The sequence below is a fragment of the Eutrigla gurnardus genome (assembly GCF_963514095.1).
Source record: "Eutrigla gurnardus genome assembly, chromosome: 19".
NCBI classification, from domain to species: Eukaryota; Metazoa; Chordata; class Actinopteri; order Perciformes; family Triglidae; genus Eutrigla; species Eutrigla gurnardus.
Window position 1 is genome coordinate 3,090,162 of NC_139930.1, and position 14,799 is coordinate 3,104,960.

At 43.3% G+C, this 14,799-nt stretch overlaps 2 protein-coding genes across 2 annotated transcripts; one reads left to right on the forward strand and one right to left on the reverse strand.

Moving 5' to 3' along the window:
* The first annotated feature begins 815 nt into the window (after window positions 1–815).
* LOC311030105 (tripartite motif-containing protein 16-like) lies at window positions 816–3,028 on the forward strand. The gene has a single exon (XM_084035670.1). The coding sequence runs from the start codon at window positions 954–956 to the stop codon at window positions 2,613–2,615; it is 1,662 nt and encodes a 553-aa protein (XP_083891796.1). The 5' UTR covers window positions 816–953; the 3' UTR covers window positions 2,616–3,028.
* Window positions 3,029–6,396: 3,368 nt separating this feature from the next.
* Window positions 6,397–14,037, reverse strand: cdk9 (cyclin-dependent kinase 9 (CDC2-related kinase)). The gene is made up of 8 exons (XM_084036001.1): window positions 13,951–14,037; window positions 13,702–13,815; window positions 10,753–10,834; window positions 8,983–9,073; window positions 8,726–8,892; window positions 8,471–8,642; window positions 7,518–7,666; window positions 6,397–7,232 (listed from the first exon to the last, which is right to left on the reverse strand). The coding sequence occupies exons 1-8, from the start codon at window positions 13,989–13,991 to the stop codon at window positions 6,867–6,869; spliced, it is 1,182 nt and encodes a 393-aa protein (XP_083892127.1). The 5' UTR covers window positions 13,992–14,037; the 3' UTR covers window positions 6,397–6,866.
* Between the last annotated feature and the right edge of the window lie 762 nt (window positions 14,038–14,799).

Here is a 14,799-nt window from a genome sequence, read left to right on the forward strand (position 1 = left end):
ATAATAATATAATATTCAATATAAATGTACTTGTAATTCTCTGGGCTGAGGAGAAACCCAACTCTTCATCTGAGGTCTTGAAAGTTTAAAAAGTGAAAAGAAAATAGCTGAAAAGCAATAAAACAGAGGAAGAATGTTTGTCTGAGAGTACACAACAGCTGGGAAAGAAGTATGGCTTCCAATGTCGTGCCGTTTTGGACTTCCTATGTTTGTGGCGTCCTCAGACCTCCGTACTGTCTGAACTTTTACACCGTCACACTCCAGCTGGAGCACTGAGGTCGGCAGGTCTAATGCTGCCGGATGTCCCCAGGACCAGACTCAAATCCAGGGGGGACCGAGCCTTTGTGGGGGCTGCACCAAGGCTCTGGATCAGCCTCGGGACATTAGATCTGCCCAGACCCTGGAGGTTTTTATGTCCTCATTGAAGACTCAGCTTTTCTCTCTGGCTTTTGATTCAAACTGAGCAAGACATCCTTTTATTGTATGTTTATGTGTTCTGTCTTATATTATTGCATGATGTCTACTGTTTTATTTATTGTCCAGAACAGCACTTGTCAACTGGTGGGTGTTTTAAACACGCTTTATAAATAAAGTTTGAGTTGAGTTTGAAGGCTCTGTTAGAAGTGAGGAAACAAAGTCAATGTGCCGCACCTCTTCCTGGAATGAACCCCAGCTTGAGGACGCCTCCCTCCTCTCTCTGCTCACACACACACACACACACACACACACACACACACACACACACACACACACACACACACACACACACACACTTCCTTGTTCCTCCCCTTCAGATCTACCGTGTGAGGATGAGTGTAACCAACATGGCGGTGAAGTGCAGCAGCTGACAGGCCACATTCACTGCACACACACATGTTGTTGAGATCAGACCTCAGACCAGTTTCACTTCTCACAAAGTGAAACTCAGACAGTCGTCGTCGCTGAGAGGTGAAATGGCGCAGAAAGGAGTTCAGCTGGACCGGGAGACCTTGTCTTGTTCCATCTGTCTGGATCTACTGAAGGATCCGGTGGCTCTTCAATGTGGACACAACTACTGCATGAAGTGTATTGGAAGCTTCTGGGATGAGAAGGAGATCCACAGCTGCCCTCAGTGTAGGCAGACCTTCATACCGAGGCCTGTCCTGCAGAAAAACACCATGTTGGCAGATCTGGTGGAGGAGCTGAAGAGGACTGGACTCCTAGCTGCTCCTGCTGGTCTCTGCTATGCTGGACCTGAAGATGTGGCCTGTGATTCCTGCACTGGGAGGAAACTGAAAGCCCTCAAGTCCTGTCTGGTGTGTCTGGCCTCTTTCTGTGAGAAACACCTCCAGCCTCATTATGAATCAGCAGCATTTAAGAAACACCGGCTGGTGGAGCCCTCCAACAAGCTCCAGGAGAACGTGTGCTCTCGTCATGATGAGGTGATGAAGATGTTCTGCCGTACTGATCAGCAGTCTATCTGTTATCTCTGCTCTGTGGACGAACATAAAGGCCACGACACAGTCTCAGCTGCAGCAGAAAGGACCGAGAGGCAGAGAGAGCTGGAGGGGAGTCGACTAAACATCCAGCAGAGAATCCAGGACAGAGACAAAGATGTGAAGCTGCTCCACCAGGAGGTGGAGGCCATCAACCACTCTGCTGATAAAGCAGTGGAGGACAGTGAGGAGATGTTCACGGAGCTGATCCGTCTCATGGAGAGAAGACGCTCTGACGTGAAGCAGCAGGTCAGATCCCAGCAGGAAAGGGAAGTGAGTCGAGTCGGAGAGCTTCAGGAGAAGCTGCAGCAGGAGATCAGTGAGCTGAAGAGGAGAGACGCTGAGCTGGAGAAGCTCTCACACACAGAGGATCACAACCAGTTTCTACACGACTACCCGTCACTGTCACCACTCAGTGAGTCCACACACTCATCCAGCATCAACGCCCGTCCTCCTCGCCGCTACTTTGAGGACGTGACGGCGGAGCTGTTAGAAGTCAGAGATGGACTACAGGAAGTTCTGACACACAGATGGACAAACGTCTCACTGGCAGGGACTGAAGTGGATGTTTTACTGCCACAACCAGAACCCAAGACCAGAGCTGGATTCTTGAAATATTCATGTGAAATCACACTGGATCCAAACACAGCATTCAGATATCTGTTATTATCTGAGGGGAACAGAAAAGCAACAAGGAGTCAAAACCAGCTTTATTCTAGTCACCCAGACAGATTCACTGGATGGTGGCAGGTCCTGAGTAGAGAAAGTGTGACTGGACGTTGTTACTGGGAGGTGGAGTGGAGAGGATGTGAAGTTGGTGTAGCAGTCGCATACAAGAGTATCAGCAGAGCAGGAGGAGGGAAACCATGTAGGTTTGGATTAAATGATAAATCCTGGTCTTTATATTGTTACAATAACAGATATAACTTCTGGTACAACGATGTTCCAACTCCCGTCTCAGGTCCTCGGTCCTCCAGAGTAGGAGTGTTCCTGGATCACAGAGCAGGTATTCTGTCCTTCTACAGCGTCTCTGAGACCATGACTCTCCTCCACAGAGTCCAGACCACGTTCACTGAGACCCTCTATGCTGGACTTTATGTTTATGGTGGAAGTAGTGGTGAGATCTGTAAACTCAACTAGACAGAAATCATTTAAGAACTGAATGACTTCACCTCCACCCCTCCTCTTCCCCTCTTCCTCTCCTCTCCTCCTCTCCTCCTCTCCCCCTCCTCCTCTGCTTAGCGATGTACTTCTATGTTCTCCTCCTCTCCTCCTCTCCTCCTCTCCCCCTCTCCCCTCCTCTCCTCCTCTCCCCCTCTCACCTCCTCCTCCTTTCTCCTCTCCTCCTCTCCCCCTCTCACCTCCTCCTCCTTTCTCCCCCTCCTCCTCTCCTCCTCTCCTCCTCTCCCCCTCCTCTCCTCCTCTCCCCCTCCTCCTCTCCTCCTCTCCCCCTCCTCCTCTGCTTAGCGATGTACTTCTATGTTCTCCTCCTCTCCCCCTCCTCCTCTCCTCCTCTCTCCCTCCTCCTCTGCTTAGCGATGTACTTCTATGTTCTCCTCTCCTCCTCTCCTCCTCCTCTCCTCCTCTCCCCCTCCTCTCCTCCTCTCCCCCTCCTCCTCTCCTCCTCTCCTCCTCTCCCCCTCCTCCTCTGCTTAGTGATGTACTTCTATGTTCTCCTCCTCTCCTCCTCTCCCCCTCCTCCTCTGCTTAGTGATGTACTTCTATGTTCTCCTCCTCTCCTCCTCTCCCCCTCCTCCTCTGCTTAGCGATGTACTTCTATGTTCTCCTCCTCTGCTTAGCGATGTACTTCTATGTTCTCCTCCTCTCCTCCTCTCCCCCTCCTCTCCTCCTCTCCCCTCCTCCTCTGCTTAGCGATGTACTTCTATGTCCTCCTCCTCTCCTCCTCCACTCCTCCTCTCCTCCTCCTCTCCTCCTCTCCCCCTCCTCCTCTGCTTAGCGATGTACTTCTATGTTCTCCTCCTCTCCTCCTCTCCTCCTCCTCTCCTCCTCTCCTCCTCTCCCCCTCCTCCTCCTCTCCTCCTCTCCCCCTCCTCCTCTGCTTAGCGATGTACTTCTATGTTCTCCTCCTCTCCTCCTCTCCTCCTCCTCTCCTCCTCTCCTCCTCTCCCCCTCCTCCTCCTCTCCTCCCCTCCCCCTCCTCCTCTCCTCCTCTCCCCCTCCTCCTCTGCTTAGCGATGTACTTCTATGTTCTCCTCCTCTGCGTGGCTCTTTGGTGGAAACCAGCAGACCTCCTTAATCCCAGCTGCTTTGTTTTCTTTCTCTACGTTAGTAAAGAAATCTAGAATCCCACGTAGAAAGTGATTGTGTGATGAAATCATTGATCCTTTAACAGACTTCACTGATGAGATCTGTGGACACACTGAAGCTTTCCATGATGAATAAAGCAGCGTGAACAAAGTGCTTCCTCCTCGTCTTCATTCCAGGGTGTCATACAAAGCTGCTGGAGAAGAAGCTGAGTTCAATCCTGACAAGAACACACATATTGTTCTTCTGGTTCTGGTTCTGTTGGTTTTCATGCAGAGGAACGTTCAGAATGAGGCCGTCATGTTGGTTATCATAATAATAATAATAATAATAGTAATAATAATAATAATAATAATAATAATAAATGGAAGTAGCAGAAAAAAAGCATCCGCACACTCAGATCTGAGCAAAAGTCCTTCTTCTAAAGGCAGCTTCCCCTCAGAGACCTTCTTCAAGTCTAGAACGGTAGCAAGACAATGTAGCAGCACAAAAGGTTCAAGGATCATCACTTGATGATGCCACGTAAAATGACGGCGCGGGGTCATCGATGCTGAGGCACAGAGGTCACAGAGGTCACCAACTTTCTGCAGAGTCAATCACTACAGACCTCCAAACTTCATGTGGCCTTCAGATTAGCTCAAGAACAGTAGAGAGCTTCATGGATGGGTTCCATTAGGGGGGAGAATCTTTGGCTTCACAACGATTCCATTAACGATTCAGTAGAAATGTTTATTTTTTTTTAACGATTCGATTCTGTAACTTTTAACCAAAATTCTATATCCATGAAATAAACATCAATAATACGAGTGAGACTATCTGGATTCTTCTGAAAGGTGAAAAAATAAACAGACAACAGAATTACTTATTAAACATATTTATTCTATAAAAAATAGTCCTGCATAATATTTTATGCTGAATACAAAAATGTAATCAAACATTGCTCAGTTATTTTGAACATTTTTCAATAGACTACATGCTGGCAGGGGAGTCTTAAAAGTCTCAACACATTAATCATAATTAAGAATCACGATTCATAAGATTTATATGGATTATTGGTGAAGCCAAAACGATTCATTCTATTTATTTATTTTAGCAGATCGATTTAGTTGAATCGGTAGGACTGACAATCGATTCATCGATGCATCGCATGAATCGTTACACTACTAGTTTCCATGGCGATCAGCTGCATCCAAGCCATACATCAGCAAGTGCAATGCAAAGCGTCGGATGCAGTGATGTAAAGTTCTTATGTTCCTTTGATATTCTTGGTTTTATTTTGATTGTTTTGCTTGTTTTATTATTATTATTAAATGCCATGTTATATGTGTTTCTTTCCTATGCTTTTAATGTTTTATGTAAAGTACTTTCATTTTTGAATTACCTTGTTGTTGAAAGGTGCTATACAAATAAACTTGCCTTGAACGGTTAAATTCACATTATTGCACAGTGTTGGCAGAGTTGAACAGCAACAGGAAGGAGGAGCTGCTGGACCTGAACCAGCTGTTTATAGAACCAACAACATGGGGAGAGGTAGACCATGTGGTTTTTGTAGTCTTTGTAGACCAGCTGTCTCATCATAATGACGTATCTTAGTAAATCCAGTAGGATCCTCTGAGCTCGTCTTTGCCTAAATCCTGATGGTTCTCCTTCATATCATGACCTTTTCCCTCGAGCTTTTATTCTATTCCAACGCAGCGCTTGTGCATTTAGTCTCACTCTGGAAGTAGCGTACAGTCTTTATTTCCTCAGTTCTCCAGTCTTTAGTCGGTCTACTTTATTTCAAGTCTTTTGGATATTTTCCTGCCTGCTACCTGTTGCTTGAATACCATCACCTGCCTGTTGGTGGACTTTCAGCTCAAGTCATTTCACATCCACTCTTGAATTGTTCCCGCTGCCTCCTCATTTCTATCTGCATTTCAGTTCTTCTCCTGCAATCGTGACAGAGCTAAAAGAAAAACAATATTCCATTTCATTCCCTCAGCAGACTGTTTCCTCGTACTTATAGAATAAGAGCTGATGATTTGCACGTGACTTTGAGCTCTTTACGTGAGTAGTACTCTACGTTTCTGCCAGGGTTTCATGGAACCAGAGTACATAACTGCTGTTGTCGTGGGACATTTAGAAAGATCATCAGCTTGATAAGCCGTTTTTGTTGTGGGGGGAAAAGAAATAGAAACAGCTTCTGGAGCCATATGTGGAGGTTCTACATGACAACATGTAACTTTTCACTTGATAGTTTAATTTAGCTATGCTAGCTAAATCCAGCTGTAACGTTGACCTTGAATTATGAAGCTAACTTTGTTAGCAGCTTCACCCCGGAATCCAGAAGGATCCAGATCCAGTAAGGTTGCTCCTCGGGGTACTGCTCGTGTTCTTTAGATCCACCCGTCGCTCCTCCACAGTCCAAATATGGTCACTTCCTTCACTGGTTGCAAAAAAAAAAAAAATCCAACATGGTGATGAAGATGGCGATGACTCGAAGCTTCAAAAGTGCAGTCCACGAACCAGTGGGTGACATCACAAAGACCAAGTCCACTTCTTACACATCACACACACATCACTTGAAGCCTGATACGACGGACCTTCATGAGATCTCATGAAATTGGGAATCCAGCTGCCGTACAGGTGAGGAAACACCATGATCACACATTGAAAGTCAAGTTCAGTCATTTTATTTTGGGTATGTTACTCTTGACAAGTTGTGTGGTATCCTTGTAAAACGGTTTAAATAAAAGTTTCTCACTGTCTTAATATAAATAAAAACCTCAAAATTCGCACAGCCTTGAAAGACAGCTATTTGTATACAAAACAATGATAATGATATTTGAAAATGTATAAAAACATATTTAAAACTTACAGAGACGTCGTTAAATCAAGGTTACCAAGCGAACACGCAGCCATGTCTTTCTGGGTAATTAGTCTCTTCATTGTCACCTAGAAAGCATAAAGTGGGACATAACTTGGCTCTGCATAACTCTGAATATTACAGTCCCTGGTCATCCTCCGCCATAAACTCACATAGAAAATGTAGAGATCTTCAGGTAATACCTGCTAGACCTCAACCAAAACAAAGGAATGTGTAGCTTTCCTCGGTATCAGGCTGGTTGTGCGACTGTCCGTGAGCCACTAGAACACTCGGTCAAACTCCGTCTGACTGGTGGTGGCTGGGTTTCTGTTCTGGTTGGGCTGCTGCTGCGGCATGTGACCTCTCCGTCTGGGTGGGGCCAGATATTCAAACATGGAAGTGTTGTGGGTGGAGAGCATGTTCTTCAGGTCTGACGGCATGGGGTCGGACCAGAAGAAGTCGTGGTTGAGTGCGTCGTCGCTGTCTATGCGCTGTGCCGGGTCCAGGACCAGGAGTTTGTCTATGAGGTCCAGGGCGTACGGGTCCTTGACGTAGGCTTTGAGACGGTCCTTTACTTTCCTCTTCTGGCCTTTAGGCAGCTCCATTTTCTGGTAAAGCTCATACTTCTTATCCACGCCAGGCCACACCTGATGGAGAGAACATGGTTGTCAGCAGGTAGTAGTGCTGTTACAATAAAACAACATGCCTAATTATGTGGATACTCGTACGGAAATGATGCCAAATCTAAAAGGTCAGGAAAAGTAATGGAATTATTGATGGATGATTCTAATTTGTTTTCCCATTAATTCAAAAATGTATTAGTATGTGATGTTCCTTATACTTGAGTTTAGGTGATTTCGTTGATAGTTAACGTCACGTATACAACCAGATACCACGTTAAACATGATCAATGTAAACGGATGTGATCGTACCTCAGCAGTGATGGAGCCACACAGCTGGCTGATGAGAGTGAGTTGGTGCTGCTCAGTGTTGCCTTGCATTATGGGACTTCTGGTCCACATCTCTGCCATGATGCAGCCGGCTCCCCACAGGTCAATGGGGGGGCCGTAGTCTCGCTCACCTATTAAATTACAGAACAATTCTTCATTAATGCAATGCTCTTGTCTTTTTTATTTTTTTTTTTATTTGTATCACTTGTGAAAAGACTGAGATACAGACACAATCTACTAGTTGACACACTGGTACACATTTACACACTGCTGCTGCAGCAGAATGCACACACATCAGTGAACTGCAGAGATTATCTTAGAACAAGACGAGGATGTAGAGCACATGCAGAGGTCTGCCTCTGTGCGTTCTGTTGACAGTAGGGCTGTTTGCCCAAAAATAAAATCCAGATTTTCTTCTCTCAAAATCCGATTTTCGATTACGACTATTTTGTGAAATGACAAAAGGCAAAGAAATTATTTCAAATATGCCGTTTTTTATTGAACATTTTGCAAATAATTTCCCCGTTGGGATTTGAGTGCAAACCTTGCTCTTATTAAACAAAAAACCCCTCAAGGGATTAATATAAAGAACAATTAATGAACTTTTGCCATCCGGCTTTGTTCCATGTTGTCTTCTTGTAGACCTCTTGTAAAAAACAAAAAAAACAATCCCTTTGGGATTAAGAGAAAAACCTCACTTTCAACATGTATCTTAAGGTGTGTCCATTAAACAAAAATGAATGAATAAAGTGCAGAACTTCAACTTTTTGTAAAATAAATAAAGCTTGAAAAGTATATTATGTATCTCTGAGACAAAAATCAGACACACAAAAAAAATCTATTTTACGACATTTTAACATAGTCCTAACTACATAATCACGATTACGATTTAAAATCGATTAATCGAACAGGCCTAGATGACAGTGATCTCTTACCCAGCAGCAGCTCTGGGGGTCTGTACCACAGAGTGACCACTCGGTTGGTGTAGCGGTTCCCCTGACTGTTTTTAGCCAGGCTGAAGGCTCGAGCCAAACCAAAGTCAGCCAGCTTCAGGACTCCGTCTCTGGTGATGAGCACGTTGGCTGCCTTCATATCTCTGTGGAGGATCTGATCCAAGAGATGGACATATCATGCTCAAATCTTAAATCCGTTAACGAAGCAGTGGACGTTCATCTGTATCAGAGCCGCACCTTGTTTCTGTGGATGTAGTACAGTCCGTTGAGCAGCATCTGCATGACCTTCTTGATCTCTGCCAGGGTGAACTTCACATTGGCGTTGCTCAAAAGGCCGGCCAGGTCATGTTCACAGAAGTCAAACACCAGGTAGATGCTGCCTTTGTATCTGTTGAACTGAGTCGCTTCAACAACACCGACAAGAAAGCATGAAAACATGCGCCTCCCAACTCATGTAACAGATGTTACTGGAGAGACATATAGAGGTGACCTACCTTTGGTTCTGCAGATCTCAATCAGATTGACCACGTTCTCATGTTTGAGGAGCTGCAGGATCTTGATCTCTCTCAGAGCTGTGATTGGGAACTGAAACAGAGGAAACTCCTATGATCAATGTCCACAAAACACTGATGCAATGATACAAATTCAGGATGTGTCAATAAATTGAAATCATACCTTCTAAACTAGAAAGAAATCAGGTTTTCCAGAAAACTGGGCACATTTGCATATGCATATTTGCATATGCGACCAAAATTTTTACGAGTGCGACTGAAAAAATTGTAGGTCGCACTGGTGCACCTAACACTGATCGGGTGAAAAAAAAAATCATAAGCGCAGCATCTCTTTGTGTTCTCCTGATGGTATCGTGGTCTCAACCAATAAGAGACAGAGCTCGGGCGGGTGCTTGCCTCTGATTGGCTGTGGTCCTTTTCACGGCTGTAAATTGTGTCAGTTCGAAAAATGCGAGCAGAGCAGGTACTCCTGAGCGCTTCAACAATGAGTGCTGAGCGCTTCGATTTTCTTTGAAAATGAAGAGAGGCAGAAAGCCTCGCCCCGAGACTAATTAAAAAGCCCAAAAATATGCCTTCAGACAGGACTGGTTGAAGCAATTTCCCTGGCTGATGTACGATAAAGAAAGGGACTCGATGCACTGCATTTATTGTCGGGAGTGCGGTCAGAATTTGGCCGGTAATAGTGCGTTTGTGGAAGAGTCAACAACATTTCGCATCGAGACGTTGAAAAAGCCCAATATGTCCAAAAAGCATACTACATGCCGTGATAAGTGTGTTAATAAAGTGGCCTCTCATCCAGCTGCATTTCAGCGTCAGGCTGTATCGATCAGGTCCGCTGAGGAATCTGAAATTATTATAAAATTCAACGTTGCATACAATATTGCAAAGGAGGAGTTGCCGTTCACTAAATTTAAATCAGAAATTACTCTGATGAAAAAAATGCCGACACACTAAAGAACAAGACAGCTGCGGAGGTTGGAAACGCCACGTACACGTCATTCATGATCGACGGCGACACAGACGTCTCTACGAAGGAGTGCGTTATTGTCTACTGCTGCATTTTGCGGAAAGGGAGGTCAACATGTTAATTGGACATGTCGGTGGAGCATGGACACGCACAGTGTTTGAAGGCCCACATTACAGCGTGAGAGATCATGAATAGGAAATTGTATAGTAGCCTATTCCTAATATTATTAAAAATGAATAGCCTAAGTAAAAATATAAGTAGGCTAGGCTAAGATCACATAAACAGTTTTCCATTTGCAATCTATAGGCTAGTGACCTGTATGATCTTTTTATTGTGCCACAAAGCAAGCATTTACTGCGTTTGGGCATCAGTGTGCAGATTGGCTGGAGAAAAGGGTTGCTCTGGGTGCTGATGGTGCTGCAGTTAACCTAGGCCATAAGGGGGTGTCATTATGTAAAAGGAGAGCGATAAAAAGGTGACTTTTTGGCGTTAAAGGCGACACGATGAAAAATGTGGGTGCACCTAAATTTTGTGCTGGTGCACCTAAAAAAAAAAAGTTAGGCGCACCAGTGCAACCAATGCAAAAAGTTAGCCCTGAAGAATCACCATCAAAGAAATTAAATATTATGATTTATTAAACAAAAATCAGACGATTCTGTAACAAGAATCATCCTATAATGTGCCTTTTCTTTCATCTGGAAAACTCACTCAAATAATATTTCAAACAAATCGTAAACACATTCAGCTTATCATGCTATTTAATGAATTCTTGAACGGTATCTTACCCCTTCTTTCTCATTTTCCATCAAAACCTTCTTCAGCGCGACCTTCTTCCCAGTCTGTCTGTGCTTTGCTTTGAACACCTCCCTGTGAAGAGAAGAATACAACATGAAAGATGCTCACAAACCCAAACTCAAGACCGAAAACCTTGTTCCCCATCACCCTGTTCTAGTGGAGAAAACGGCTCCAGCTAGCCTTACAGCGCTGGAAGTCAGCCTACAATGGACGTAAACGCTCCCTTTCACTTCCCCGAGGGCTACGAGTTTGACTTAATCACTGGATTTATTTGCAAGGACCTTCGTCCATATAGTGTCGTCGCAAATGAAGGTTTCCGCCAAAAGCTTCAAACATTGGAACCAAGATACAACACACTGTATGGAAGGTATTTCACTGAAAAAGTTATTCCAGCCTTATTCATATGCAGAGACGAGAGCGAAGGTGGAGGATGCACAGAGTTACTCTCACCTGTGACGGGTGGACTTCAAGGGCCAGAGTCCTATGTGGCCATTACTGGCCATTTTACTGCCAACTAATGAAAAATGCTTGTGATGGAAATATGTATGAGTCGAAGCAAGGAGACCTCTGGAGATGGTAGATTATGTTTTATGCAGACATATTTATTGATGCCCGATGAACATTGTCAGAGTTTGAGCAGTACAACAGTTATGAAGTGAACAGTGCAGTGCCAACCCCAAGTTTGTCTACTGTCCTCCTAGGGAAGCATAAAGGCCCAAGTTATCATCGGCGTCTGGATTAGATCGAGGTTAAAAGGGAAGAACTTTGTGTTCAACCCCGAGAGACACGCTAGTGTCTTGTTAGCGGCGTTGCCTCGTCTAGAGAAGCTGACACTTAATAACTCAGATTAAATGTGAATCTAAGACGACATGTATTAATCTTACACTGGAGGGAATCAGCTAGAGAGAAAATTCCCTCACAATGCTAATTTACTTTCAGCAAACTAGGGCCAGCTGCTGTTCCTGAAGAAGAACATGCATATTTGAGGATACATTGAAAGGTTTCCAGGTTTACATACCACATATTAGTAAGCACTGAAATGTGCACAGTTTTCTGGAAAACTAGTTGGTAAGCACTGAAATATATATAGGTTTAATTTTGCATAACCTTTTGTTGTTTTTATTTTCTGGAAACTTAATTTGCACAAATTGATACAATTTTGTATCGTAAAACAACTTCAGAAGCGTTGTGATTATTATCAGTTTATGTCTATTTAGGAATAGTGATGTATATCGTAGATGATTATCGTACAGTATCAAGGATCAAAGAATTGTGATATCCTCGTTATGATATTATCTAGGGCTGCAGCTATAGAGTAATTACAGATTATTCCATCGATTCATCGAGTAATCGGATTAAAAAATTGTAACATTGTATATAGTTCCCAGTGAAAAGTTGATATGATATGATGATATATGAAACATATTCCCGTAATTTCCGATCGGATTTTTATTTTACGAGTTAATACTTAAATTTACACTTTTCGGAGGTCATAAAGTGTGTAATAGTGTAAAGACCCCTTCATTATCTCATGTGCTCGCCGATTAATGCGTTGTGTTGCGGTGCACTGAAGACAGGACGCTGACGTTCTTTAGCACGTAGGTACTTTAAAGTTCAGGATTCTATCTTCAGAAGCAGACTCGCTCAGTCAGGTAGAATGCAGACCGCTAGGAACGCGAAAATGCAGCCTATAGCCACCACCATCCAATAGAGGGCGCACTTACCATCAAATGGCTGAACATTTTGGTGAACTAAACTCACATACATAGCCACAAAATAGAAAGGGAAAAGTTAAAAGGTTTCACCTGAAATATCTTACTGGAATAGTAAGGATTGTTCTAATTGAATATGGGGCGAGGTGACGGCCCTCTTATTTTAACCAAAAAACATAACTTGACAGTACTTGACTGTCAGCTCATTCTAACAAAATCATAATGTCGTTTTTTTCTTCATATAGGCTAGAGGATAACCACGGGGAGCGAGCAGGACGGAGAGAAGAAGGAGGAAGGGACAGGTTTGATCATTCTAAAGAGACACTTCTTTTTCAAAGAGGGGGAAATGTAACCATAACCTGTCAATTATTAATTTTGCTTCCCCTCTTTTGTCTTTTGTTTGGCCACCTCAAGTTTAAGAAATGTCAGGCGGTGTTATGTATTTGTAGCCTATTATTTGTATTATATGTATTATTTTCAGATTTTGTAAATGGTACGTTTAATCCATTGGTTCTTACACTTGAATTAAAATGAACTACACTTGAGAGGATTCATGTTCATTTACAATATTTTGTAAGGTTTTGTTTCAACATTTAATAGATGTATTCCCAATAGATGTATATGTATCATGAGTATGAAGTTGCACTTCCTGTGGGAAAATGTGTCCTCCGCACAACTATGTAGGAGCAGTGGTATGCCATGCCAGCCTGGGGACCAAGCATCATATATCCATAGCTTGCATGTTGTTTTAGAGTAATAGAATATAATAATTTGTGCTTAAACAATAATCAAAAGGGTACACTGTTGGTCTCCCACCATATGCACCGTCATCAACACAAATGATCTGTCCCTAAACGTTAAAATCCACCATCCCCCCTGTTTTTTTTTTACAGCTCGAGTACTGCATGTGCTATCCACTGCACCGATGTCAGCAGCTTACGAGTTTATGTGACTTTGAAAGCTACATTTTCTAAAAGTCTCCTGAACATAAAACACATTTGTCCTTAAAACACTTTTGAACAGCTGCCCACACGGAGAAACATACATCGTTTCCATGTTTAGGACGAGCTTACTTACTTTAGTAAATTAGCTTACTTTAGTAAGTTAGCTTTCTAAAGTAAGCTAGTCCCATGAGTTAGCTGTCCATAGCTAACGTTGGCCACTCAAACACACGCACAACGCATTCAGAGGTACACTCACGTGATAATGTGTTGGTATGTGACTCACCCAAATGTCCCTTGTCCTATTTTAGCCATTTTTTCATATTTGGAGAACTCGTCACAGAAAGGAAATTCAACTCCATCGTAGTATTTCGACATTATGGCGGCCTCCCGGTCGGGCCTAAGAGAGACATTTCATTGCATATTAGGACATTATCGTTGCAACACCAGCTACACAGAACGCGCACACGCGATAAATACATTAATGAAAATAAAAATGTGTACGTCGTTTAACTGTAAATAACTATATTCTTACTTTTCAGCCCCACCGGCGTTGCTTGTTTTGTCTCGCTGCATCCCTGTTGGTTCCGAGTCTCTCTGCGACCCTGCTACATGTGCTGCATTCAGGGGAACTCGGGATTCTAGGCTTCCCAGGCAGTTTAAAAGAAATGCTTCATTGGTATATTTATTATACTAAAACTAAATATATAGAAATACATACATCTCGCTGTTGCCATAGAATGTAATCCAATAACACGTGAAATAAATAAGTATATAAAATATGATTTCTATTCCAAAACTGTGTTTCTGTCTAGTCAAAAACTGTACAAAGTGATCACCAGTGCAGTAACGTTACCTGAAGGCAGCAATACGGGACAGTGGCATGAACTGGAAGCGACACCTGGCGGCTCGGAGGAGTAATGTGTGGAGACAGACTGGTGGAGGGAGAAGAGTGGCAGGGAGACAGGTTGGTGGACGAAGACCTAGAAGAAGACTGTAATTTGCGATGAAATGAGCGCCACACTTCTAGACCATGTTGTGGATCCTGGTCTCTCATTGAGAGAGGCAGGGGTGAGGGTGCAACCCAATCTGCAAAGATCTACAGTTGCATCTGTAATGCAAATTTTCAGGTGAGAGTTGCATCCTTACAGTAAATGATAACATTACAGGAAGTAATTTCTGTATTGCAATTATAAAATATTTACACAGATATAGTATTTTTTTTTTTTACAATACAAAAGGACCAACAGGAGGAAGAGGAAGGATATGTTCAGATGTGCAGGCAAATGCTGTGGACACGGTTGTTATCAACAATAGCATTAGTATATTACTATGGACAAAATAAAAATATATCTTCTTGTTTTCCTAAAAACAAAACTGGTCT

Bases quoted from the DNA above. Each gene is read 5' to 3' on its own strand.
- cdk9 (XM_084036001.1), bottom strand. From the start codon at position 13,991: ATGCAGCGAGACAAAACAAGCAACGCCGGTGGGGCTGAAAA. The intron at 9,074-10,752 runs GTAAGATACCGT...CCTCTGTTTCAG, and splicing joins TGGAAAATGAGAAAGAAGGG to TTCCCAATCACAGCTCTGAG. The intron at 7,233-7,517 runs GTACGATCACAT...TCTCTCCATCAG, and splicing joins GTGGCTCCATCACTGCTGAG to GTGTGGCCTGGCGTGGATAA.
- LOC311030105 (XM_084035670.1), top strand. From the start codon at position 954: ATGGCGCAGAAAGGAGTTCAGCTGGACCGGGAGACCTTGTCTTGTTCC.